General features: G+C 32.7%; 4 protein-coding genes across 4 annotated transcripts; 3 read left to right on the forward strand and 1 right to left on the reverse strand.

The window, feature by feature from the left end:
- The first annotated feature begins 800 nt into the window (after positions 1-800).
- Positions 801-5,791, forward strand: LOC117922205 (linoleate 13S-lipoxygenase 3-1, chloroplastic). Its single transcript, XM_034840250.1, has 8 exons — positions 801-1,525; positions 1,736-2,016; positions 2,800-3,037; positions 3,237-3,566; positions 3,689-3,882; positions 4,004-4,305; positions 4,391-4,657; positions 4,774-5,791. The coding sequence occupies exons 1-8, from the start codon at positions 1,144-1,146 to the stop codon at positions 5,528-5,530; spliced, it is 2,751 nt and encodes a 916-aa protein (XP_034696141.1). The 5' UTR covers positions 801-1,143; the 3' UTR covers positions 5,531-5,791.
- Positions 5,792-13,176: 7,385 nt separating this feature from the next.
- On the forward strand, positions 13,177-15,951 carry LOC117922206 (trimethyltridecatetraene synthase-like). The gene is made up of 2 exons (XM_034840251.1): positions 13,177-14,159; positions 15,171-15,951. Exons 1-2 carry the CDS (start codon positions 13,254-13,256, stop codon positions 15,798-15,800), a joined length of 1,536 nt encoding a protein of 511 aa, XP_034696142.1. The 5' UTR covers positions 13,177-13,253; the 3' UTR covers positions 15,801-15,951.
- A 4,131-nt stretch (positions 15,952-20,082) lies between these two features.
- Positions 20,083-23,092, forward strand: LOC117922378 (multiple organellar RNA editing factor 7, mitochondrial). Its single transcript, XM_034840517.1, has 4 exons — positions 20,083-20,456; positions 20,877-20,974; positions 21,065-21,130; positions 22,206-23,092. The coding sequence occupies exons 1-4, from the start codon at positions 20,083-20,085 to the stop codon at positions 22,361-22,363; spliced, it is 696 nt and encodes a 231-aa protein (XP_034696408.1). The 3' UTR covers positions 22,364-23,092.
- Positions 23,093-24,220: 1,128 nt separating this feature from the next.
- On the reverse strand, positions 24,221-26,388 carry LOC117922207 (serine/threonine-protein kinase RIPK-like). The gene is made up of 5 exons (XM_034840253.1): positions 25,787-26,388; positions 25,518-25,653; positions 25,290-25,426; positions 25,077-25,200; positions 24,221-24,989 (listed from the first exon to the last, which is right to left on the reverse strand). Exons 1-5 carry the CDS (start codon positions 26,105-26,107, stop codon positions 24,391-24,393), a joined length of 1,317 nt encoding a protein of 438 aa, XP_034696144.1. The 5' UTR covers positions 26,108-26,388; the 3' UTR covers positions 24,221-24,390.
- Between the last annotated feature and the right edge of the window lie 840 nt (positions 26,389-27,228).

Here is a 27,228-nt window from a genome sequence, read left to right on the forward strand (position 1 = left end):
AGCTTGAGTTGTTCTCTTATCCCTAAGGTAAGTGAACATTCTTCTCTTACATTTTGCTTTCTATTTATTTATTTATTGTTGAATTTTAGCACCAATTTATCATAATTAACTTTCAGACCTTTTTCTTTTTCTTTTTTGAAATTCTTTTGAGATTCAACTTTATCCAAAAAGACTTAATTTAGATAAGTTGATATTAATTATAAGGTTCTCTTCATAATCATAAATGTTTTACTTTTTCAAACTTAATAATAGTTTTGGATGGTTTTAATTTTTTCAAAAAAATTAACTTAAAAGGGAGATTAATACATAAGTAAAAGTATCATTGACTATGACATCCTTGTATTACTAAAAAGTCTTTTTGTGAAGTAACTAGATTTTTGAAAATTAAAAGTTTTTATTTTTAAGTTTAATAAGATTTTATATGTCTCAATATCTAATTAAAGCAAAAAAACAAAAATTCTTTCAATTTGGCGTTTGTTTAATAAGAGTCATAAAAACCAAATACTATCCCAAACAAGGCCTAATTGCCTAAGTGGGTGGTTGAGACATTAGAAAAGTAGCGCCAAACAGAACTTACCATTGGCACAGTAACAGCCGAAAGCCACAGTGTGTCTATGCGGATAAAACTTTCACGAGAAAAACAGTAATGGAACTTTCAGATGAAGAGGACACAAGTGCCATTTCAGGAGAAGACAAAGAAATAGAGATGTCCTTCACACAAAATAAATCCCACTTTCTGTTTGGCTTCCCACACCGCGTCTTTACTCGGAAATCTGAAACTCGTTTTGACTCAGGAAAGCAGCCCTTTTTGCCTAAGAGCCTCTGTTTTCTATCGAGGAAAAACCCCACAAATCCTCCATGGAAAACAATATATAAGTGTGGGTTTGTATCAGCAAAAATCCAAACCCAAAAAGGAGTAAGGAGAGAGAAGGAAGGAACCCAACTAGAAGAAAAATAAAAACGTGTGGACGGTGAGTTCCACCATACAAAAACACCTTTCTCATAGCTTCTATATATACCCAGTTCTTCAGCTCACCAAATCCAAGGCAGAACACCACCCATCTCAGTTTTTTAATTTTTTGGGCTTTTTTCTTGTTGTCTGCAGTTTTTCTTTTGTTCATCTATTTCTTGTAAAGATCACAGATGGCAGTGGTTAAAGAAATCATGGGTTGTTCTATGGTGGAGGGGTCTTCTTTTGTTTCTTCTTCAAAAGTGCTTTTAAATCATGGCTTTCAGCAGAGGAATCAGCTTCTGGGGAGGCCACTTTGGGTGCCTCTGGAGAAGAGGGGGTTGCATTTAAGGAGTGTTGTGAGGCAGCCTGTTGCGGCTGTGAGTGAGGATTTGATGAAAGCTTCTGCAGTGCCAGCTGAGAAGGCTGTCAAGTTCAAGGTGAGAGCTGTTTTGACTGTGAGGAAGAAGAACAAAGAGGATTTGAAGGAGACTCTTGTGAAGCATTTGGATTCTTTGACTGATAAGATTGGGAGGAATGTTGTTCTTGAGCTTATCAGCACAGAGATTGATCCTAGTAAGTCCTTCTCCATCTGGGTCCCTGTGATTTTTCCTCTAAATCTGTTTTTTCTTTCTTTTCTGATCAAGAAAAATCAAAATCCCATCTGGGGTTAGAGAATTTCCCTCTTTTCCCATCACTTTTTCCCATTATTTCCTCAAATCCTTTCTGGGTTTTTATCATGTTCACTAAAACTTTCAATAAATTTGTCCCTTTTCTGTGTTGTAGAAACCAGGGCTCCAAGGAAGAGCACCCCAGCAGTGGTAAAAGACTGGTCCAAGAAAACAAACATCAAAGCCGAGAGGGTGAACTACACTGCAGAATTCACAGTGGACTCCAATTTTGGAGACCCTGGGGCAATCACAGTGACCAACAAACACCAGAAAGAGTTCTTCTTGGAGAGCATCACCATTGAAGGGTTTGCCTGTGGTCCAGTCCACTTCCCCTGCAACTCATGGGTTCAATCCAAAAAGGATCATCCTGGAAAAAGGTTGTTCTTCTCCAACAAGGTAAACGAAAATCAAAATCCCCAAACTCATGATTCTGTTTTTTTTCTTTGATCCAATTCTTTGGCCTTTTTTCAACCCCAATGAAGACTTTTCAGGACAATGCCAGTTGAGATGTTATTTTTGTGTTGTCTTGGATCAGACAATAAAGAGTCAATCACTCAAGGTAGGTATTATATCTTTGACTCTTGGCAAAGCCCAAAAAATGACACCCCTTGAGTTGAACCATTCTTGGCACACTGTTCTTGAAAAGTCTTCTTCTGGGTTGAATGGTTCTCTCCCTTTTATTTATTTATTTATTTTGGATTATTTCGACCATAATTTTTTAATTTATAAATATATATTTTAGCTTAATATCTTAAGATTGTAGGAAAGCTGGGAAGTTGTAATTTTATTACTTGCCACTCTCATCCAAAAATATAATTTTTAATTTATATTTATGCTTTGTGAATATTCCCTCAACCATAAAGATATATAATAGTATGAGGGTCTTGATTGCATTTGATCTGATCTATTGTCATGATGACGTAATTTCAAATTTTTAGCTGACCTTCATAATAATTTCCCTCTGTTGTCCTTTTTTTGTTGGTTGTGCTTTTGGGTTCTCTGAACATATATGCAAACACTGTCTTACCACATGATGGGCCTAGGCTCCATATGGGCCAATTGGGCCTTGGGCCATTAATAGCCCATTAGGAGAGTTGAGCTTCAACAACTGCTTATGAAAGCAACACTACCATATACAATAAGCTTTGGTTATTAATTCTGTATGTTTCAATTTTGCAGCCATATCTGCCTGGTGAGACACCTGCAGGGCTGAGAGCATTGAGAGAACAAGAGTTGAGAGACTTGAGGGGTGATGGCAAAGGAGTTCGGAAATTATCCGATCGGATATATGACTATGATGTGTATAATGATTTGGGAAACCCTGATAATGGAATCAATTCCGCTCGGCCAACGCTTGGAGGAGAAAAAATCCCATTTCCCAGACGGTGTCGCACTGGACGGCCTCCATCTGAGACCGGTAAGTACTCTTTTTCATGTTCATGATTAATTTTATATTGGCTAAGATAGGGCAAATACCTTCATTTGCATAAGTGACCAAATAAGTAGTGAAAATTGTGTAGGTTCGGATTTCCTTTCATAGTTGGTTTTGATTGTGTTCTCCTACTTAACTGTGAAATGACCAATTTGTCCATCGTCATTTGGAAAAATGTTTGCAGACATGCATGCAGAAAGTCGAGTTGAGAAGCCATTTCCAATGTATGTGCCTAGGGATGAACAATTTGAGGAGGTGAAGCAAGACACATTCTCTGATATGAGGACTAAGGCAGTGTTACATAACTTGATACCGGGATTAAAGGCTAGCATGTTGGCCGACAAACAAGATTTTAAGTTGTTTACTGATATCGATTGCCTCTACAAAGACGACTCTAAAGTAGGGTTACATGATGAACAATTGAAGAAGCTCCCATTGCCTCCTAAGGTCATTGATACCATCCAAGAGTCAAGCCAAGGCATTTTCCGATACAACACTCCCAAGATTCTTACTAGTAAGCACACTTAATTCTACTTGGATTTATTTATTTATTTTAATCATATCATTAATTTTTTCTTTAAAATTAAAAGTATTTATGTATTGAATATTAACATGCAATTGAATCATTTATTGCAGAGGACAAATTCGCTTGGTTAAGAGATGACGAATTCGCCCGTCAAGCAATAGCAGGCATAAATCCAGTTAACATTGAGAAGCTTAAGGTGTTCCCTCCGGTGAGCAACCTTGATCCTGAGGTCCACGGTCCACAAGAGTCCGCACTCAAAGAAGAACACATCGTGGGCCATCTTAACGGCATGACTATAGAACAAGTAATGTTCCCGATCCTACACATCATATCATAGATCGAGCTATCATGCTCCTTCATCTACTTGATCTTTTCTACTAGTTGGTTATTTACAAGGGTTGTTGTACTCTTTGGTAATTCTACAGGCCTTGGAAGAAAACAAACTATTCATAGTGGATTTTCATGACATTTACCTTCCATTCCTTGATCGTATCAATTCCCTTGATGGTAGAAAGGCGTATGCAACTCGTACCATCTTTTTCTTAACTCCTGTTGGAACCTTAAAGCCCATCGCAATTGAGCTTAGCCTTCCACCATCGGCGCCTATCACTCGAGCAAAGCGGGTCATCACACCTCCGGTCGATGCAACAAGTGATTGGACTTGGAAGCTCGCAAAAGCTCATGTCTGCTCCAACGATGCAGGAGTTCATCAACTCGTTAATCATTGGTAAATAGACTTCACTTTTGATGTAGTTAAGATTAAGATTTTATTGAAATGAATACTAAATTATGAACTTGGTCTTATCATATAGGTTGCGCACACATGCATGCATGGAACCATTCATACTGGCCGCACATAGGCAACTAAGTGCGATGCACCCTATATTTAAGCTTCTAGATCCGCATATGCGATATACTCTAGAGATCAATGGCATGGCTCGTCAGACTTTGATCAACGCCGATGGAGTGATAGAGTCATGCTTCACTCCAGGTCGATATTGCATGGAAATAAGTGCCTCTGCATATAAAAATTTTTGGCGCTTCGACTTAGAGGGTCTCCCAGCTGATCTTATTCGCAGGTAATAATAAATATTTTTTTTTTAATTATTCAAAAGATTTCAAATATGGTCTATTGCTGAAATTATTTTATTTTAATGTATAAATGTTTTTAATTTTATAAGTGTTTATGATGCAGGGGAATGGCAGTTCCCGACCCAACACAACCTCATGGGCTGAAGCTTTTGATAGAAGACTACCCATATGCCAACGATGGGCTTCTAATTTGGGGCGCTATTGAGAACTGGGTCAAAACCTACGTGGCCCACTACTACCCAAGCCCAAGCGTCGTCATATCCGACCGGGAGCTTCAAGCCTGGTACTCCGAGGCCGTCAATGTTGGCCATGCTGATCTCCGCCACGCCGCCTGGTGGCCCTCCCTCTCCACCCCAGACGACCTCGCTTCAATCCTTACCACCCTCATCTGGCTCGCCTCCGCCCAACACGCTGCCCTAAACTTCGGCCAATATCCCTACGGCGGCTACGTCCCCAACCGCCCTCCGCTCATGCGCCGCCTCATCCCGGAACCAACGGACCCCGAATACACCAACTTCCTCAACGACCCACAACGCTACTACCTCTCCGCGCTGCCTGGCGTCCTCCAATCCACCAGCTTCATGGCGGTGGTCGACACTCTCTCCACCCACTCGCCTGATGAAGAGTACATCGGCGAGCGGAACCACCCCTCGACGTGGTCCGGCGACGCCGAGATCATCGAGGCGTCTTATGAGTTCTCGGCGGAAATAAGGAGGATAGAGAAGGAGATCGAGAAGAGAAACGTCGACTTTAGCCGAAGAAACAGGTGCGGAGCAGGAGTTTTGCCGTATGAACTACTGGCGCCGAGCTCGGAGCCGGGTGTAACATGTAGAGGGATTCCAAACAGTGTGTCGATATGAGGCCCAAAATGGAGGTGGGCCTGGACCAATTGGGCACAACACAAGCCCAGTTACATGAAAGACCCATTAGAGTAATCATGGATTATGAACATAATTGGATATTTGTACGTAGATTTTGGTGTAAAAGCACTTAATTTAAGTGCTGAGTTTAACTTTTAGGGTTGTATATGAACATAGAGCTCATAATTAAGCATAGGGCTGTACCATATCATAAGCCATTTAAATTATTTTATATTGCAAAATTTTTATTATTTCCACAAATGGGTCATGTTTGAAAAGCACTTTTTTCATTTTGCTTTTGTTTTTGTTTCTTTTTTATAATTTAATGTGGGCATTAGGGACAAGAAATACAAGATGAATAATTATGAATTATTTAAATTACTTTTTAAAACATAAAATTCAAATTTTCTTCCTTCTTTCACTCTACCTCCAATAGTAATTAAAATCGTATAATTACGTTTTCTTTCATATTTGAAAAAAAAAAAAAAACTTTAAAACACCAAAGTGAAAGGTATCAAAATTTTCATTATAAAAAACCAAGATAAAATTTAAGTTATAGTATGATGATGAAAAAATTAGACAAAATATAAAATAATAAGACTAGACTTGATATAAAGTAATAAGACTTAAATATATTCCTAATGTGATATGATTGATCACATTGTTTAGTGATTTTGATTTAAGGGCTCGTATAATGTTCCTGTTATGGTGTGAGAAGTAGTAATTGAAAAAAGAATCCTTTCAAGCTTTTACAAATTTTGAGTTGATTTAGGAGTGAATTTTAGAAGATTAAGCGGGAGTTTAGTAAACTAACTTAATAATTTAAAGTGACTAATAACTTAATTTAAGTAATTAAGTAAATTAATTATGTTTGGTAAAATAACTTAATGGTGTAACTTATAATCAAAAATAATTTTAAGTAATAAAAAAAAATTAACTTATTCTTAAATTCATAATTTCATTTGACCTTTTTACTCTTATTTGTTCTAATTACTTCCACGATTTCCTTTGCTACTCCACGACTTCCACTGTTACTCAATTTTCTTTACCGTAGTTATAATTTATGATGACAAATATATCAATTTGATTATTTAAAATATATTTTAAGTTAATTTTATCAAACAATCTTAATACTTAAAGTAAAAATTAAATAATAAATTTTAAATTAATAATTTAAGTATAATTTAACTTAAGATCAACTTATGTCATTAAGTAATAAGTATTAAGTATTACTTCTTAATACTTGGAAGCATTTTCATTATAAAAATTAGATGTTTGAGAAAATTTTAAAAATCATTTGATGTGTTTTTTCAACTAACATTTGGTATGCATTTATTTCAAATTTTATTATTATTATTTTTAAAATTTGTGAATTCCATTGCCAAAAATGTTTTTAAAATGATTCTTTGAGTTATAGCCAAATATTAAAACGAAAAATTCATGGAAGAAAAATTGTGGATTGAAGATAACCAATGGCCAAACAATAAATGTAAAGAACAAGGGCCCTTGGCTTGGTCTCAGGTCTCCTCTAGCTAGGCCCAAAGAGTATTTGGGCCGAGCTTGGGCAAGATCGGCCCAAGGTCAAATGAATTTGGTAAATTTAATTATTTTACTTATAAACATGTGATGCAGTTAGCTTTCATGGCATTGGCCCACAATAAAATAAAATTTATTTTTAAATTTTATATATTTTGAATTACTTATTTTTCAGACTATTCAATTAACATAGACAATAAATTAATAAAAGCATGTAACAAATTTTTATTTATTTTATACTTTTTTCTCTTACCTTTTTTTATTATTATTTTTCTTTATAGTACTTTTCCTCAAATTTAATAAGTTGGTCTTGAAAATAATTTCTCAAAATTTAATTTATGATATAAAAAACTAATAAAAATAAATAGAGAAATAGAAATTTCCTCCCAAACATTCAACTTCTTTATTATTGGTTTGATATGTATAGTTAACTCATTTTTTAAAAATTTAAACATTTAAGATAATAAGGGCTTGTTTGACAACTATTTTCAAAAACAGTTTTGTGTTTTTTAGAATATATATATAAAAAAACACATTTAATAATTAAAAACTATTTTTTGTTTTGTGTTCTTTAGAGAGAAAAATATGATATTTTTCAAAAATATCTTTTAATTGTTTTATATTGTTTTCACTTGTTTTATAAGGGTTGTTTTAAAAACTAATTATACAAACATTAAAATGATTAAAAATAAAGCACTTAATATAAAATTTATTTTAAAACTATTAAAAATGGGTTAAAAATATTTCAGATTCTAAACAGGCTTTTGTTTTACAAAACATCATAAAACAATTTTCACAAGCTTTTTTGAAAAAATTATCAAATATGACTTAATCTTTCGTTTATAACTAATTTTACAATCATGTTTTTTTTTCCTTTTTAATTCAAGTAAAATCGCATAAATAACTCAATCTAAATCGATATTATTGATCAATTTGAATGAAATATATACTTCGACTTTTTGTACCAATATGTTTGCTTTAAACACAAAAATTACTATACATGGTTATTTTTAGAAGATTAAGAAATTTACAAAGGAGTAGATGCCATCAATAATAATGAACTATACTACATGAAAACAAATGGGACCAGCTACAATATTTTCTTCAAAAAAAAGTATGGTAACATCAATTATTGGGCCCTAGGCTCCTACCCTCTTTGATTGAAGTGTTGACAAATACTTCTAATTTGTTTCAATCGCTCAAATAGTCAAATGTCCCGTCTCAATGTGTCCCACGTTCATACGTGTTATGTGTGGCTTCTAATTTTTACTTATAGAAAAGGAAGTCATATGGGAATATATAGTGCAACTTGACAATATTGCACTTCAAACCAATATGTTCTTTTTTTTTTTTTCAAAAGTGATTGAATTGTATTAAGGGTTTATGTTAACTCAAACTCAAACTATATTTAGTATGAAATTAAAGTTTTATTTTTTTTTACAAGTTATGCGTAAAGTTGAATGCAATCCACAACTTTAAAATTTGTCGTGTAAAAAGATGATTTTTTTTTCGTTGTTTGATTATATTTTGTTTTTTGCATTTTCTTTCAAATTTTCTAAAAATTGTTAAGCATTGAGTTTTGCCTCTTGTCTCATATGTTCCACAAGCTTTCAATTTTACTCTAAAGACATTGAATTGAGTGTAGTCAAATTGCTTTGAAAATGTTAAATTGTTAAGTATTGCCGATATCATGAAATTGAAATTACATCTTATGGTACCACTAGATTGGTGATGCTTTTTAGTAGGTTTTGAATCGATGATGTAGTCATCATATAGAGATGAGCGATTTGATAAATTGCTTTTCTTAAGTGTTCTATGAGTTTCTAATCTTACTATAAATATATTATATTGTACTATTATTGTATATCATGGTAAAATTATAATTTAGTCAATTCATTCCTCTCTTTGTATATTGGATACTTTATTGATTTTATAACTACTGAAAAGCATAAAAAATCTGGAGGTATTACGCGTATAATTCATGTCTCATTATTTTGTACTTTAATCTTAAATATATTTATACTTTTATTGATCTCTTCAGGTTTTACTAGATACTTTGAACAATCTAGATTTTAATTTTGGTGCATACCGATTCAGTACATTAGATTCCTTTGCATTTGATATTGAAAAACAATTAATTAGATTAGGTAAATTAAACTTAAAAGTATTTTATATTATCGATGATGCATGCTTTAATTTATTAATGAAAAATTCTTTCTAAAGAATAATTTCTTGACTCGTGTGAAACCAATAAAAATCTCTCAATGGGAAAAGGCGAGATGTTGGTGATACCAATAAAAATCTCTTAATGGGAAAAGGCGAGATGTTGTCACCTATGTGACCTAATCACATGTAACACAAAGGTATGATTTTTATTATAAAGTGGTGGTAGGTATGAATTATATATATAAACAAAATCAATGTATATATAATTTTTTATAATTGTCATTTTTCTAATAGAAATTATGGAAGAAAAAAAAAGGGAAATTGTGATTGATTTTGTTTATATAGTGGCACTAGGTCATGTGGGGCTAACATACTTTTACTTTTGAATAATCAATACAAAAGAATCCTTGAATTTAAATGATATCATTCTTTACTTGATGAAATATATAAAATTTGTTTGGATGTTGGAAATTATGAGAATTTATTTGGATGACAAAAAGCCTCCAAAGTAAATAAAAAAAAAGAATTTAAATCATGAAAAATACTTAAAAATTCAAATATAATAATAATTTTAAGTTTTGGGTATTTTCAAAATGAATGAGAGAAAAAAACAATAATTTTGGAGAAGAATGTGGGAATAAATTATGAAGTTTAAATTTATTTTTTATTTTTCTTTTAAAAAGGAAAGAAAACAATGTTCAAATTTAATAAAGTTTTCTCATGTTATTTTTTTTAAAAAAAAATTATATATTTTTCTCTTCTATCAAAAGTGAAAATTTTAAAAATATAAGTTTTATCATACTCTAATAAATTTGTTTAAATTTTCTTCTAAAATTGTTTTTAATTGTCAATTTTTTTTTCATAAATAGGAAAATAATATTTCAAGTTTTCTAATAATAATAATCTAAATTTAATATTTTTAAAATTGATTTATGACTACATTACTAAATAGGTACAATTTAATATTTTTAGCAACTAAAATGATGATTATGTTTTATTTTTTAAGACAAATATAGAAGGAAAACAAGGGTATTTTTGGAAGTATCATTCTTTATTTGAGATGCAATTAAGAAAGTTACTTCCCTTGTTCTAGGAATGCAAATGTCTCAATATATAATTAAAATTTATTTAAAATAATTATTTTTTTATTTTTTAAAAATTATATTTGTCATTATTGTCAGCCATGGCCCTGCAACATGGATCCAAAAAGTCCACATGGTTCAAGGCTCATTGTGGGTGCTGGAAAACTAGTAATTAACTGTAAAACCTTTAGAACATTTTCCAAGAAAAAGATCACCAACTCCTCTCATTTTTTATTTTTTGTTTTTAATATTTTAAAGAATTTTTGTATTGTTTTCATGCAACTAAAATTTTTTATTTTGGGAAATTTTGTATGAACTTACAAGTTACAAGTGGAGTCTATCCTATCCTTTACCCATCTTCCTAAGTTTCCCATACAATAATATCAAGACTCAAGACCAACTCATAGTCCACTCTCCCACCCACCACCACAAAATAATAAATATATTATTTATTTATTTATTTATTAGGATGGTTAAATAATATATATCAAAGAAAGACAACTTAATTAATATTATTTTTTATTTTTTTTATAAAAATGATGTGTTGTAGAAAAACATATATAGATTTTATTGTATGTTTTTAAAATTTGACCTAATAATTTTTTTTTTCATATTCGAATTATTTTAAAACTATTAATTTTTCAATATAAGTTTATAATAGTAATTGTAGCTCAAAAATCAATAATGAGTAACGCACTCATAAGGGATAATGAAATATTGAGCAAAAGGATCTTAAATATGCGTTAAAAAAAAAAGTGGAGTGATAGAAAAATAATTAAAGAAATGTGTGTTAGCAATAAAATAGAGCGTTTATAATTTTATATAAAAATTATTATTAATTTTTATTTTAAAAACATAAAAAATATATATATTAAAAGAAACACGACAAATTTTGACTTGAAAATAGAAAGATTTGATGTAAATTTACGATGAAAACTATAAGTTTCTCCAATTTTTAATTAAATTTTAGTATCATAATAAGTGGTTTGGGTCAAATGATTCATGATCATGACCCAATTCTATTTTTTAAATAATTGCATAATTAGGTCTCATAATCAGGTGTGGTGCACCTCATGTTTAGAAGTGTTAGGTACGGCAATATCCCAAAATTTAAAACCCATAAATACCCTTAGTCTGAGGACGTGGCATTCTATGATTGTTTGAATGGAAGACACAAAGTATGGGTCTTTTTGTATTGAAAAGTAGCCACCGGCTGCTTTGACCCAAGTCAATTAAAATCCATTATAGAATGACATTCCCGAGTCATTATGGAAAAATTTCCGGGCTAAGTGGTGGAAATGGAAATGAAATTTCCATACAGGTTCGGTCAACAGTCAAGCAATTCCCACCTCTGTGGCCCATCCTTTCCACCAACCCACAATTTGGACTTTCCAATTGTATTTACAAATTTAACCCCCCCTTTTTTGGTCCTTAAATCTGAACATTTTTTTTTCTTTTAATTTGGAAGCGGAAACCTTATTATTCTTTGAGTTTAAAATTTTAGTCACAAAAATAATGATTTAAAAATTATTTAAAAAAAATCATGGTAGCATAAAATTTTACTATTTCAAAATTTTATTTTTTTAAAAAATAATTTTTAAATATATAAACTCTACATATATTTAACTTATATCTTTGAAAATCACTTCAAAAAATTTTAAAACTCAAGATGATAAAAACTTTTTGATACTTTATTTTTTTCTAAATAGTTTTAAAAATTATTATTTTTTCATTGTATCTTTATTAATTTAACAAAAAAAAAAAAGTTTAATATTTTCTTTCTATATTTTTTTTTAAAAAAAAATAAAAAAATAAAAGGTGTGTTAAAAGGTTGTTGTTCAAATATAAGAGTTGAAATGTTTTGTAGAAGTATTTTTTTCATTAAGATTTCGTTTAATAGTGATTTTAAGAAATTCTTATAATTTTTTTATATTTAAAATTTTTTTATCTTTGAAGTATTAGAAGAGTTAGAAACGCTTTCTAAAATCATTATCAAACAAGCTCTAAATAATTTCATTCTACATGTTTGTTTTTTCTCTACTATAATGATAATGACTCATAAAAAAATCCACTGGATCGACATGCACTTCTACCAAGACCCTAAGTGGGAGGGTATGATTAGTACTCAATTGCAAGGAATTTTTTAACATGTAAATTTTAATACATATGACAAATATAAATCAAGATTATAGGAAATAAAATTAGTGGAGATAAAAAAAATAAAAAATAAAAAAAAGATTGATTTGGATTGGTGATTCAAATGAGAATATAATGTCCTAAAATCACTATCATTTTCCTTTGTCCTAAAATCTCTATCACCTCCTTATATGCGGGTATTAATAATTGATGGCAGTTTTAAAATACAATTCTCATTTAATTTACAATAATATGTTTTTCTTTTATGGATGTATCGAGGATTACGAAGAACCGTTTTTATCAAATTACTTAGAAAAATATGAAGATTTAGGACGAAAAATATAAAACACTACGAGATGTTAAAGAAAAAAAGAAGGAGATAGAAATATTTTAGTATAATTTTAAAGGTAAAGGAGCAAGAGATGATTGTTGTGGACATAATGTGTAATTATATTAAGGGTTATAAATGGTTGAAAATAAATAAACACCACGAGGAAAAGCAATCATTTCTTAACTTAGATCAATGCTTCAATCATAGAGGCAGCTAGAAGGATATTTTGGACAATTCATGTGAAACCACAGAGTAACTTTAAACCTTTAAACAAATGAATTAAAGAAATGGATATAAATGTTAAATAAACAAATTTTTAAAAATAAGTAAATAAAAAATTCCGATGCCCAGACTTCAAACCACCTATAAATATCCCCTCCAGAGCTCTCACTTCCACCACCACCATCACTGCCCACTTCCACCGCTCCCCCCAGACTTCCACCGGAATCCTACCACCTCACCAACGCCGAAAATGGAGTCCGGAACTTGGGCTTCCTATGTTGCAGCATGGCTAGCAACTGTGGCTCTTATCCTCCTCTCGACCCACCTCCGGCGTCGCCGCAAACTCAACCTCCCACCAGGCCCAAAGCCCTGGCCGATCATCGGAAACCTGAACCTCATCGGCGCACTCCCCCACCGCTCCATCCACGAGCTATCCCAAAAGTACGGCCCCATCATGCAGCTCCGCTTCGGCTCCTTCCCCGTCGTCGTCGGCTCCTCCGTCGCCATGGCGAAGCTCTTCCTCAAAACCCACGACGTCACCTTCGCCTCCCGCCCCAAAACCGCCGCCGGAAAATACACCACCTACAACTACTCCGACATCACCTGGTCCCCCTACGGCCCTTACTGGCGCCAAGCCCGCAAGATGTGCCTGATGGAGCTCTTCAGCGCCAGACGCCTCGAATCCTACGAATACATTCGGGTCGAAGAAACCAAATCTCTCCTCAGTTCCCTCTACAAGCAATCCAATTCGCCGGTGGATCTCAAAGATCATCTCTCCACGGTTAGTCTCAACGTGATCAGTCGAATGGTTCTAGGAAAAAAGTATCTCGACGAGAACGTGGAGGGCTCGATCGTGACCCCGGAGGAGTTCAAGAAGATGCTCGACGAATTGTTTCTGCTGAGCGGGGTTTTGAACATCGGAGACTCCATTCCCTGGATCGATTTCTTGGATTTGCAGGGGTATGTGAAGAGGATGAAGGTTCTGAGCAAGAAATTTGATCGGTTTTTGGAGCATGTTCTAGATGAGCACAACGCGAGGAGGAAAGGTGTCGAGAACTACGTGGCTAAGGACATGGTTGATGTGCTGTTGCAGTTCGCCGACGACCCCACTTTAGAGGTTAAGCTCGAAAGACACGGCGTTAAGGCCTTCACCCAGGTATGATTTTAGAAGTTTCAGTACCGCATCTTTCACATGTACGGTAGATTCAAAGGAAATTTAGATCCCCATATATGGCAGTCATCGTAGGAACCCCTTTTTTTTTACTTAAAAAAGTATTTTTGAAAACAAAATTAAGGGTATTTACAAAATTTGAAAAATGTTTTTAAGAATTTGAAAAATTACACCTAACAATTGAGAAACATTTTATAAATAATTATCTTAAAAATATTTTTATTAAAAACATTTCAAATAAATATACTACTAAACACATTTTTAAAATATGTTAAAAAATAATTTAAAAATACATTTTTAACCTAAAAAATTATTATAAATATTTTTTAAATAATTTTTTTAAAAACACTTTCATACACATATTTTCAATAAAAACACTATCATATGATCTTATCTATTCTTTTAATCATACCATCAAAACACTATCCAAAGTGCATGATGATAAGTAGAGCTGATAGGAGAAAGCAATTTTATATATATTAGTAGTATAAAAGTATTGGTCATTACTTTATGATTCAAACAGAGCCAAGGACCACTGGGAACATTGATCTAAGATGGATAATGTATCTCTGGGATCTCGCCTTGAAAATGACACATCACAATTATCTTTCCATTTGTTTTTTATGAAAATTTTGTTTTATGTGGTTAGTTTTTAGTTTGTACTGTAACTATTGTTAGCTTCTCTTTCACTGTGCTGAATGTGGGGAAAGGCTGGCACACAGTGAGCGTCAGTGTAGGGCCACACTGTACTTTGTCAGTTTGTATTAATGGTCAGATATGTCCTACGCCCTGTCACCAGTGAATCACATCCACTAATTCAAACAATGGAACCCACAACTCAGAACCTACCTGGCCAAGTTTTCTAAAATTGCTTTTGAAAAATAGTTGTTGGGAACTAGTTTTTAATCATTTACACAACACTACAGAAGACTGTTCAAACATAACTTCTTCTGAATCCAAAATTTATACTTTTTTTTTTTTTTTTGTGGTGCTCAGGACCTGATAGCCGGTGGCACGGAGAGCTCGGCGGTGACGGTGGAGTGGGCGATCTCGGAGCTCCTGAGAAAGCCGGAGCTCTTCGACAAGGCAACCGAAGAGCTCGACAGGGTAATTGGAAAGGAGAGGTGGGTGGAGGAGAAAGACATCCCAAATCTACCATACCTAGACACAATCGTCAAAGAGACCATGCGTATGCACCCGGTGGCACCAATGCTGGTGCCCAGATTCTCCAGAGAGGATATAAAAATCGCCGGCTACGATATTCCCAAAGACACCAGAGTCCTCGTAAACGTATGGACCATCGGGAGAGACCCCGAGATATGGGACCAACCCAATGAGTTCATCCCGGAGAGATTCATCGGGAAAAACATCGACGTGAAAGGCCAAGATTTCGAGCTTCTGCCGTTCGGTACTGGTCGGAGAATGTGCCCAGGGTACAGTCTCGGCCTCAAGGTGATTCAGTCCAGCTTGGCCAACCTTCTTCATGGGTTCAAGTGGAAGCTGCCGGGCGATATGAAGCCCGGGGACTTGAGCATGGAGGAAATTTTCGGCCTCTCGACGCCTAAGAAGATCCCGCTCGTGGCGATGGCGGAGCCTCGCCTGCCGGCCCACCTTTACGACATGTGAGTGTGGCTTGCTCGCTGTTTGTCACTAATAATTAGGGAAATGTAAGGTTGTAATATGCTTTGTGATCGGATAAGTGAAGCTGTGGAGGTGCCATGTGTGTTGTACTCATCAAACACTTTTTTAATAAAAAGATGTACTACTTTTCTAATCAGTCATGAGATGTACAAATTAGAGCCATTGGATCTTAGCTAATCATGATTCAGTGATCGAATCGATGATCAAATCATGATTAAACAATGATATTAACATATATTATAAATATATAATTTATATATTATTAAAATTAAAAATAATTATAACAAGTTATATAAAACATTCACATTGAATATGATATGTTGGTTTCATATTAATTTTTATAAAATTTTTATTTAATTAATTTAATGTTAATACTAAAATATAAAATTTCAAAGTTGTTATTTAATATAACATGAAGATCAATAATATTTCTATTAACATTAGGGCTATTAAAAAATATCTATGAAGAGTAAAGCCAAATTAAATAGTTTTATACTATTATTTTAATGACTATAGAAAACAAAGATTATCTTAGTGAAAGAGAGTTGGTAAAGTGTGAGAAAACACTTTGAAGTTCGTAAAAGTTCATTGGAATCTATGTTGCTATATTTTGGCACATGGTTGAACACTCTTAACCTTTGTGTAGGATCAAAGTGAGAAATTTGGTTCAATTTGGTTCTTCAAATGTTGGTAGAAACTTTTAAGGAATGATCTTAAAAATATAATAATAATAATAATAAAAATAAAAATGAGCATTTCATGCACCACGGTTCTGTCATCTGCTATGATCCCTTCTACGTCATGAATTTAAACCTTTCAAACACTTCATAGTTTCCACCTTTGAAGATATTTAAGAAACTATACTTATTGTCGATACCGGAAATATGGATCTTGTATCATACTTGGATGAGATAACAATTGACTTCGCTTTCAACTAAAATTTTTTTTGTAATCCTTTTATGTGCTCTATTCTTTTGTGCTATTTCAAAAATCTTTAATTTAACTTCCCATACTACTTCTTGTGACAATGAAAAATTCAATGTAAACATGTTAATATATATATATAAAGATACACGAGATTTTAACATAATTTTGTTAATTATACTTATATTCACTCACGAGAGAGATTATTTCATTATTCTATGAAAGATATTATAGTGGATAAAAAAATAAAATACAATGATTAAACTCTTATAGGCTATTTTTGGTTCTAGAAAATTTGAAAGAAAATATAAGGGAAAAAAAATATAAAGGAAAAATAGAAGAAAAGAAAAAGTGAAGGAAAATAAAAAAAATAGATTAAAAGTTGATAATTTTTTTTTTTGTTACTTTAAACTCATTTTATTTATTTTAACTCATCAATATAAATATTAAATGATTTAAAAATACATAAATTTTTAATTAGTTTTAATTATATTTGATTTTTTTTTTATATTTTTCATAGGACAACCAAACATGAAAAAATAATTTTCCTTTGCATTTTTTTCTTTTCTTATTATTTTTCGGAACCTAAAAGTATTCTATGTTTCCTCACTCTTTATATATATATATAATATTCACAAACTCATTTTCATCTCATCATGTTTTCATTTCATAATTTAAAATATTTATAAAGATATTCATAATAACTTTTCAAAATTTTAATATTATAATAATATATAAATATAAAAAATATTTTATGTAATATTTTTTATAAATAAGAAGATATATGAATTCGGAATTGTTTCAAAATGAGAAGTTAAGATAATTTATTTTTTTTCCCACCACCATTCCTCACGTTCACTTTGACTTGGAAGGTGGAGTGGCTTGGTCCCCCGCCCACCACGTTCTACAGCTCATGCTTTTGCCCATTTTTCTCTGGAATTTTCGTACCCATAGCATGGAGGTTTTTCCTCTTATCTTCTTCATGACTTTTTGAGTCATGTCATATTCAATCAATTTTCTAGTCTTGTATTGAATTTCCAGAAGGGGAAAGAATCATTTCTTTATAATCTTATAAAGATCTTGTTGGTTGATTTTTCTCACTATTTTATAAATGCAAATAAAATAAAATAAAATTTTTTATTTTATTTTATTCTAATAAATAATATAAATATTGCGATAAATGAAAAATAGAGCAATTTTTCATTCTCACTTATCAAATACACCCTTTGTTGTATATAATTTGAAATTTTAATGAAAATGCTTCAAATAGAGTGGAGGATGTCATGGCACGTAGGTGGTGTCATGCTAGTGGATTAAATAAAAGGGAGACAAAGTGGCAGACCAAACAAAAAAATGTTAGGGCTCACCAACTTTTTATCATAAAGTTCTTTCTTTAAAGTAAGCTTGGAGGAAATCGCTTGGAAAATTTCAACATTTGAATAAATTTATGGTGATTGTGGAAATTTGATGTAGACCAACCTATAAAAGTAAAATATTTAATGTAACATATTAAGCGGGTCCCGGAAAGTATTAGGAAAAGAGAAATGATTTTTTTATATTTAATTTTATTATAAAAAATAAAAAATTTGTATATATTTAAATTATTTAATTTTTATATAAAAAATAAAATAAATAATTTTTTTTGAAATAGTATATAAAAATGATTTATTAATTTTAATTTAATTTTTTTTTTTTACTTTTTCTTTTCTTCTGCTTTTTCTTTTTATTTTCCTTTTCTTGTATTTTTCTTCGACGTTTCAACATTGTCAATTAAGGGTTTAGTTTACATATGGGAAGACTTGATCATAGAGAAAAAATATTGATTTAGTAAAAATTGATTAAAGTTGGAGATTACCGTAAAAGAATATTATTTTATTTATAAAATAAAGAAAATAATCAATAATACCATATAAGGAAAAAAAATAGTTATGGAATATAGAAGATTGTGAAAAGTTCATATCAAATAATTAGAGATATGACAAAGAGTTTGAAATACCCCATAAAATAAGGACTTGCAATCCAAGGCGTTGAAAAGTTATACTCATATTAAGGTTATGTTTGGTTCTTAAACAATTGAAAGAAAAATACATCAAAAAGAAAAACTCGAAAAAGTGAGGAAAAGTAAAAGATAAAAAATTAAATTAATTAATTATTTTTGTATGTTTTTAAAACCCATTTCAAATATTTTTCTCAATTATATAAAGATTATATAATTTTAAAATTCATAAATTTTTTACTTAATTTTAATTATATTTCATTTTTTCTGTACTTTCTACGTACAACTAAATTATTTTTTAATACTTTTTTTAAAAAAAAAAAAAAAACCAAACATAGTCCTGTGTTTTGGAATGATTATCTTTTATTCCGATATTTTGGAATGATTATCTTTTATTCATAAATATGGATATCAAAGCTTTTGTTGGTAGAATAATTTTTTTATAAAACTTTTTTATGTTAGTCATTTTCCAAAAAATAAAATAAAATAAAATAATTAAAAAATTACATCTTTGTTTAGAAAATATAATATTATTTATTTATAAACCTTGAATATTTCAATTATTAATATTAATAATAAAAACTAACATTACCTATAAAAAATCAATTATGAAAAAATTCTTCAAATAATATTAAATATAATAGATATTTCAAAATTTTTAAATATCCAACAATGGAAAATAACATATTTTTATTTAAAATTTAACTTAATATTAAAATAAAATGTATTTTTTCAAAAAAAAATTTTAATAATATAGTATAACGTAGTATACAATATTTCGAAACATCGTTATTAATTAGATATTATATTATTCAAACAATGTTTCTCATCACATCTTCCACTCATGGTTTGACAAAGTGCTAAGAAAAAAAAAACTAGAAATATGATTTTTTTTTTTAATATATGATTTTACTATAAAAATACGAAATAAAGTAAAATTATAATTAAATTTATTTAATTAATAAATAATTTGCATACCTTTAAAATATTTAATCTTTATATAAAAAATTTAAATAAATTAAATAAGTGTGAAATAAATATAAAAATAATTTATTGATTTTAAACTCATTTTTTATTTTTCTCTATTTTTTCTTATATTTTTCCTTTTAATTTTTCTTCTCTTACATTTTCCACCAAACTTTTCAAAAATCAAATATAACCATAATAAATTTTAAAAAAATATTTTTCTTTTTATAATTTTAGCAAAATATTGGATTTAATAAATAATTTAATACCTTAATAAATGGCAAATTTTCTTGTAGTGGGGCGGGTATATCTAGGCCCAATGAGCTTGATTATAATTACCATTAGGCCCACAGTGTCATGAAGGCCCATGGGCCGTCATAGATGGCCCAACTACCCAGTATCTCCGGCTCTCGTCTCCGCCTCCTCGCCACCGCCGCCATGATACGGAGTCTGATCAGAAATCCGTTGCAGTTAACCGCAGTCCTGTCTCTTTCCGCCGCTGCGTCTAACGTCCGATTATCTCGCCGTTATTATCCGTTAATCCCTACATCTAGCTTCGTCTCTTCTCGTTCAGCTTTTGGATACTTCTCCAGTGATTCGGAGACTCAGTCCTCCGAGCTGACCCGGCTTCCGACTATTCTCGATGGGTGCGACTACGAGCACTGGCTCGTGGTTATGGAAGCTCCTCAGAGATACCCACTTCGAGATGAGATCGTTCGTGGGTATATCAGAACCCTAGCAATGGTTTTAGGAAGGTAAACCCACTCTCAAGTGTGGACTCGATGATTTTTCAACTGAGTAGACTGGGTGACTTGGGCAAGTGACTCGCTACCAGTTTTTCTTTGATGGGTTTTGAACTGTCACTTGTTTTCCAGTATTTATTTGTTTGATTTTTTATTGTACTCCTGTTTGGTAGCTGAGAAAATGTGGTAGAACAAGAGAAAATTTGGGAACTGAGAAAATTAAAACTTCTAACTTTATCCTAATATAGCTAATTGCCGTAGCTGGACTGAATTTTTTTTCAATTTTTTGGGAATCAGAGCGACACTGAAACATATTCTTTTTCTCTGTTTTCTTCCCAACCTAAGGTTGGGTTAGTGTTTGGTTTCATTTGCAGTGATTGTGTAATTTACTTGGTTATTTCTATTTGGGATTCCAAACTGTGGTTTTTGCAGTGAAGAAGAAGCAAAAAAATCGATTTACTCAGTTTCTAGTAAGTACTACTATGCATTTGGTTGCAAAATTGCAGAAAATTTGGCCCACCGAATCAAATGTAAGTAACCTTCTTGAAATCCCCTATCATGTTTCTTGTTCCATTTCCTCTTCAACATTTTTTCTTTAATGCATGCTTGTTTGGTTGCAGCCCTGCCCGATGTGAAATGGGTTCTGCCAGATTCTTATCTCTGTCATGGTGGAAATGGCTATGGAGGTACTCTTTTTTAGCTTTATTTGTATCTGCATCATCAATTCAAGCATTCTGTGGGAATCGCCATTTCATGGATGAGATGAAATAATCTAAGAATTGCTGCGTATAGAACAATTCTCCAGCTAAAAAATTCTCTCACAGTGATAGAAGTAGAAATGGTATAGGAGAAATAGTTCTACTGGATTTTTTATTTTTTTTATTGAATCCATATTATGAGTTGCTACGAAGAAATGGTATTAGATCCTAAACAGCCTCTAGGCATGATGCATTCATCCTCATCAGAATGCATGACACCTAACTTTCCCATATTTTAGTAACGTGGGATGGGATCCTGCTTGCGCACGAGTCTGGTTAGTCAGTTTGCTTTTGCATTTGCTGCTTTCCTCTAAGTTGGTGTCTTTCCGCCAAGTATTTAGGTGATCCATTAAGTTAGTCATAATCTAGAGTGGTGATCATTACCAGCACAATTCTCAAAGCCAAGCATGTGGCCATTTAAACTTCTATGAAAATGAAAAAATAGTTTCATTTTGTTTTCCATGGCAATTGCAGGGACTAATGCCTTCCCTTCTTTAGAAAAGACTCAATGTTCAATTGTGAAATGTTGAGGCCATTGCTAAAAATGACAATAGAAATATAAATTATTATTATTATTTGAAAAAAATGATCATATACATTATATTACGGTAGATTTATGTCAAATGATATGGAAAAATAAGATGGATTCATTACGCACAAGAATATGATTTCATATCAATGGGATACCAAAAATGTCTTTATGTGATATCTTTTTTGCTTATTCATGTTGATAGGTGGGACTAGTAAGAAAGTCAATGGGGATCATATACATTATACTCCAATGAATTTGTATTTATATTATTTTTGTTCATTCTTTGGGAGCTAGTAGTATACTAGTATGGTGTAGGTATAATTCAAGATCAGATGCAGACAAGGAGTTGTCATCCATCTTCCTCTCCTATGAGGCAAACAAACATTACTGTAACTTTTGGCCAGTACCATGCATAAACCCCTTAATTTCATTGTATGACTTATGCTACAATTGCTTTGTATTTTCTCACAGGAGAACCATTTGTGAATGGGGAGGTTGTTCCATATGATGAAAAGTACCATGCAGACTGGTTGCGGGATCAAAGTGATGATAAGTGTAGAAACAAGACCAGCTCCAAGAAAGCTAGAAGAAAAAGAAAGAACAAATTTTCCAAAGATCAGGATGTTTAACCTCTCAGAGACATAAGATATGTCGATAGGAAATCTTAGACCGGATATCAGAATCAAAAGAAACCCTTTGTCTACCTCAAAAGCACACAGCACACATATTATGCAACTGGGAATACCATTTGGTTCATTTGATTGTGGGTGCCTTCTTGGTCTGGATAAGTCCCACTTTGGATATACAAGTGGAAGGAAAGGCAGCTTTCATTCCACTGAATTCAGTTGATTGAACCAGAAAAGCTTATGGAGTGGTCTCATATCTGAACAAGTCTATCAGACTGCTTGATGGAAGCAGCACATGCGAGGTGGAGGGTGCTTCTATCAGAGAAGAAATGTACCATTAGTGGGTGGAGCACAAGAACCACAGGGAGCCAAGAGGTTTCAAGCGTTCAACACAATAATCTGCAAGAGCCAGTAACATGGTGCTTGGGAATCCAAATCACATTTGTTTTTCGAGTCCACGTATCTACATATATTCTTCCCACCAACATGATTGTGTTTCGTCATGGTTCATTCCTTATTAACAGCAAATATTGACAGTGCCTTTTGAACTGTATCTTAACTTCATTCATTACTTATGCGTTTATTCTATTGATCAAGCTTACTTCCAGTATAGCATTTTTTGCCCACTCTAATGTGGACATCTATGAATGGGACGTTTTGACACTGAACCCTTGTTGTTGGTCATTTTGCTGTAAGATGGTTGTGTTGAATACTAAGAACTATGTTTTGTTACATATTGTCCAATCTTCTCATACTTCAGATCAGTTTGCTTCAGCTAAAACTTGTGCCTATACCCGGGTTTGCTTCGGTATCCTACCCCGCTAAATGGCAAGACTATCTCCTCTTCTGGGTTTTGTCATCTAACAGATTTGATAGAAACAGCTACTAAGGTAATTTTGGATATATGTAAAAGGTGTAGATTTAACATCCTTAGGAGGTGTCACCATTCACTATTTGGTGAATGCTCATTTTTGGTACGACAGGAAAGGGACATGTAGTGTAAATTATTTAGGGCTTAGGGTTTATGTGGTGTAGACTTTGCCTTACCAGAACAAACAAAAACAGTCTTGGTCAACATAAATCTTCTAGGAAGCACCATTTTGTCCATCCAACGCCACCTTAGAAGTTCATTTGGTTGTTTTTAATTATCTGTAGTCTCCATTCCAAATACTTGTCTAAGTTTTCCCTTTCATGTACTGGTTGGTGGGTATTCATCAAACCTCCAGCTTGCAGATCAGTAATACAATTTTTTATACATGTTGCAGAACTTGAACAGCAAGTTTCTTTATATAAAAAACTACCAAGTGTATACGACTTGGGTTTTAATCACATCAATGTAGCTTTCTTGCCCTTGTTGTTTACAATTGTGTAAACATCATTCAAGTTACCTCTGAATTTTTAGGGACGGTTCTACAGATTTTACCAATAGATTGTCATGGAAGATTAAGAAAACTGCCTTAGTATAAGGATGGAAATTTAGGAAATTTTTAACTCTGGTGGTAAAGTCAATAATTCAGGCTGGTGGGGACTCATTTCCTGGAAAATTTTCTAAATTTTCTGGTTAACAAAAGAAATTGTAAGTTACAGGTCTAACCAGTATGCCAATGGCCTGAACTACTAGAACCCACTGGAAATTCTCCAAAAGAAAAACTTATCTGCAAAATGATTCTGTGTTCTGATAATTTATTATTTCCTAAATAGAAATATATTTTCATTCTATGGATCAACCAATTATTTTGGGTTGAAAAAGTGGTCAAATTATTAAAATGATGATGAACTTTCAAACTTCAGAGTTGATTTTGTCTGCATATGATTTGCTTACCTGCATGGTGTATGAGACAAGGCAATGACTCAAGAAAATGAGAGGAAATGGTTCAGTTATCTTGATTGAATGGGAACTGAGTACATATCCAGGATTAAGAAACCGATATCGAAAAAACTAGACTAAGCTTTCTTATTCCTGATCTGTATACATTTTTGACTTGCAGTAGAGTTAATCGTATGTTCATGAACTCATTTTTACATTTGCTCTACTGATTTGTGCAGTTCATGCCAGTTTGAAGAGTGATACAAAATTTATTATCAGAGTATACAGGACCTGACCTGAACTGACTCAATCTATGCGTATGTCTAAGGCCTTTAGGACATTTGAGCAGCCCAATCTCTTTATTTTCGTCTTTTTTTCCGGCTTCTTTTCCATTGTTGTGATTAGCTTCTGCTTCTGCTTCATCTTTCCCACACACCCTTAAGGTAATTTGTGCTTCACCTTTCTTTTGGCCTTCTGCTGGGACAATGTAGACAAAAGGCATAAATCCAGTGTCTGCCAAGTCCATGAGAGATTCTAAAGTCTTGACCACAGAGCTCATTCTGGGTCTGCACTTGGCCTTTTGGCTCAAGCATTGGTTGGCCAGCATGGCTACCCTCTTGGCTCCTTCTGTTGAGTACATCCCTTCGAGCTTGGGGTCGATTATCCGCTTGAGCTTCTGGGGATCCTTCAAAAATGGCAATGCCCACCCCACCAGGTTCTGCTCTCTACTGGGCCGGCTCTTGTCCGTGGACCGTCTCCCTGTTAGCAGCTCTAAAAGCACTACACCAAAGCTGTATACGTCACTCATTGTTGTCAAATGACCTGAAAAGACCATAAAACTTGAGAACTATAGCTCCTCAATGGTGCCAAAATTCAATGAAATTGCAAACTCAAGCTGCTTTTTATTACCAGTCATGATATATTCCGGAGCAGCATAGCCTTCTGTCCCCATAACCCGAGTCGTGACATGCGTTTCATCGCCTTCTGGACCATCCTTTGCTAGGCCAAAATCAGAGAGCTTAACAGTATAGTCCTACAAATAAAGAAGAGAAAGCAACATCAATGATATTGCTCATGGTGCCCTATACTTAAAGACCACAAAGGAATGGCCATGGCCATTACCGAGTCCAATAAGATGTTTGAAGCCTTGAAATCTCGGAATATCACTGGATTCTCCTCTTCATGGAGGAAAGCAAGGCCCTTTGCAGCCTCTAGAGCAATCTTGACTCTTGTTGTCCATGGCAAAGAAGCTGAATATCCTGCAGTAATGACATATATATATTGTGTGAATTCTCATTGCTTCAGAGGTAGAATTGAATTATCAGTAAAAGAAATGGCCTGCATATATACTTCTGAAGAGCTGGTTCTCCAAGTTTCCCTTAGCCATGTATTCATATATCAGCACCCTTTGCTCCTTCTCACTGCAATATCCAATCAATTTCACCAGATGGGGATGCCTCAATTGCCCAAGAAAGATTACTTCAGCCTACAAAACATAAAATAATAAATAATAAATAAATAAAATAAAATAAAAAAGCTTAACCCACACCACCCCACAACATTTCAAAACACAGAAATCCATATAAGAATTTGAAAAAGAAAAAGAAAATTAAACCCACCAGCCACTCTCTATGGCCTTGCTGACCATCCAAATCCAGCACCTTAACAGCCACCTGCTGAGCCTTAAATCCAGGCCTAACCTTCTCATCAATGACCCCCTTGTACACTGGTCCGAACCCACCTTCACCCAGAAAACTACTCGAAGAGAAGTTATGAGTAATCGCCCTCACCTCCGCCAGAGTAAACACATCAAGGTCTGGCGCAATGCGAGAACTACACAGCCTCTTCAGCGACCTTCGTCTCAAAGCAACATTCCTGGAGCCCGTATGCCTGAAACAGCTGGGAAACGCAAATTTCCACGTACCCTTCTTCAAACCCATGATCAGAATATGAGATGTGTGTCTGCTATGCAAATGGGGTTGGCTTCACAGGCCTATAAAAACGAGTCTCAAGGCCAAAGAATTAAGAACAAAGTCATTCAGAATCAGCTTCCTTGCTGGGTAATCTTTGTTAGAGTTCTTCTGCTTGAGCTCTCCAGATGGGTGTGGTATTTATACTGAATCTGGCTGTGGATCATTGGTCTGAGAATTGGTCGGAAGGTAAAAGGAACCCATATTCGACCTTGGCCCTACCATATGAATGACTTGAAATAAGGCTGAGAGATGAAGTATTCCACCTTGATGTGATTATTAAAGGAGTCATGCTATCTTTATATGTACAGTTTTTATCACATGCTTGACGATAAGGGAATTTCTTTGTAGTTTCATGTACTCGTCTTTGTGGGAACTCGCCGAAAACGTTTTATCAACTCCTTCCCTGTTCAAAAAAGTACTCATCTCGGTCTTCATTTTCATTTCTTCGAAGGAAAGCCATCTTTAGTATTGGGCAAAAAAGAATGACTTCGAATTTTTAAGACTCAGTTTGATTGGTCGTGAGAAATTTAAGTTTATGTTTAGTTTTTAGGAAGTATCAAGAAAAGAAATTGATTTTATTTTAAAAAGTTAAAAAAAAAAATAGTTAAAATTACTTATTTGTATATAAAAGTTAAAATAAATGAATTTATAAACTTTAAATCTATTTTTATTTTATTTTATTTCATATTTATTGTTTAGAATTAAATATGACCGAAAATTAAAAATCTAACCCTTTATCCTTTTTTCATTTTTTTTATCTCTTTTTTATTAAAAATGGTTTAACTTTTTTTTTTTTTGTAAAAATAATATTTTATTTTAAAATTTACATGATGAAGAATATTTATATATATATAAAACCTTAATACAATAAAAAATATAATATCATTTTCTTGTAAAAACAAATTTCTTTTCATAGCTCTAAGGTTTTAATTAGAATTTTTATTATTGCAAAACCATTTTTCAAGATTATAACTTTGATTTATGCAAAACAAAAACTTCAATTTTTTTAATTAACTCCTTTTTTTATTAAAAAAAAAAAACTCTTTAAACCTCACTAATCCATTTAGCTTAAAAAATACTATGAAAAG

This window comes from Vitis riparia, chromosome 9 (assembly GCF_004353265.1).
Source record: "Vitis riparia cultivar Riparia Gloire de Montpellier isolate 1030 chromosome 9, EGFV_Vit.rip_1.0, whole genome shotgun sequence".
NCBI lineage: Eukaryota > Viridiplantae > Streptophyta > Magnoliopsida > Vitales > Vitaceae > Vitis > Vitis riparia.

Bases quoted from the DNA above. Each gene is read 5' to 3' on its own strand.
- LOC117922205 (XM_034840250.1), top strand. From the start codon at position 1,144: ATGGCAGTGGTTAAAGAAATCATGGGTTGTTCTATGGTGGAGGGGTCT. The intron at 3,567-3,688 runs GTAAGCACACTT...CATTTATTGCAG, and splicing joins CACTCCCAAGATTCTTACTA to AGGACAAATTCGCTTGGTTA. The intron at 3,883-4,003 runs GTAATGTTCCCG...GTAATTCTACAG, and splicing joins ACGGCATGACTATAGAACAA to GCCTTGGAAGAAAACAAACT.
- LOC117922206 (XM_034840251.1), top strand. From the start codon at position 13,254: ATGGAGTCCGGAACTTGGGCTTCCTATGTTGCAGCATGGCTAGCAACT. The intron at 14,160-15,170 runs GTATGATTTTAG...TGTGGTGCTCAG, and splicing joins GCGTTAAGGCCTTCACCCAG to GACCTGATAGCCGGTGGCAC.
- LOC117922378 (XM_034840517.1), top strand. From the start codon at position 20,083: ATGGCCCAACTACCCAGTATCTCCGGCTCTCGTCTCCGCCTCCTCGCC. The intron at 20,457-20,876 runs GTAAACCCACTC...TGGTTTTTGCAG, and splicing joins CTAGCAATGGTTTTAGGAAG to TGAAGAAGAAGCAAAAAAAT. The intron at 21,131-22,205 runs GTACTCTTTTTT...ATTTTCTCACAG, and splicing joins TGGTGGAAATGGCTATGGAG to GAGAACCATTTGTGAATGGG.
- LOC117922207 (XM_034840253.1), bottom strand. From the start codon at position 26,107: ATGGGTTTGAAGAAGGGTACGTGGAAATTTGCGTTTCCCAGCTGTTTC. The intron at 25,201-25,289 runs GTAATGGCCATG...CTTTATTTGTAG, and splicing joins CAAACATCTTATTGGACTCG to GACTATACTGTTAAGCTCTC. The intron at 24,990-25,076 runs GTAATAAAAAGC...TGGTCTTTTCAG, and splicing joins TCCGGAATATATCATGACTG to GTCATTTGACAACAATGAGT.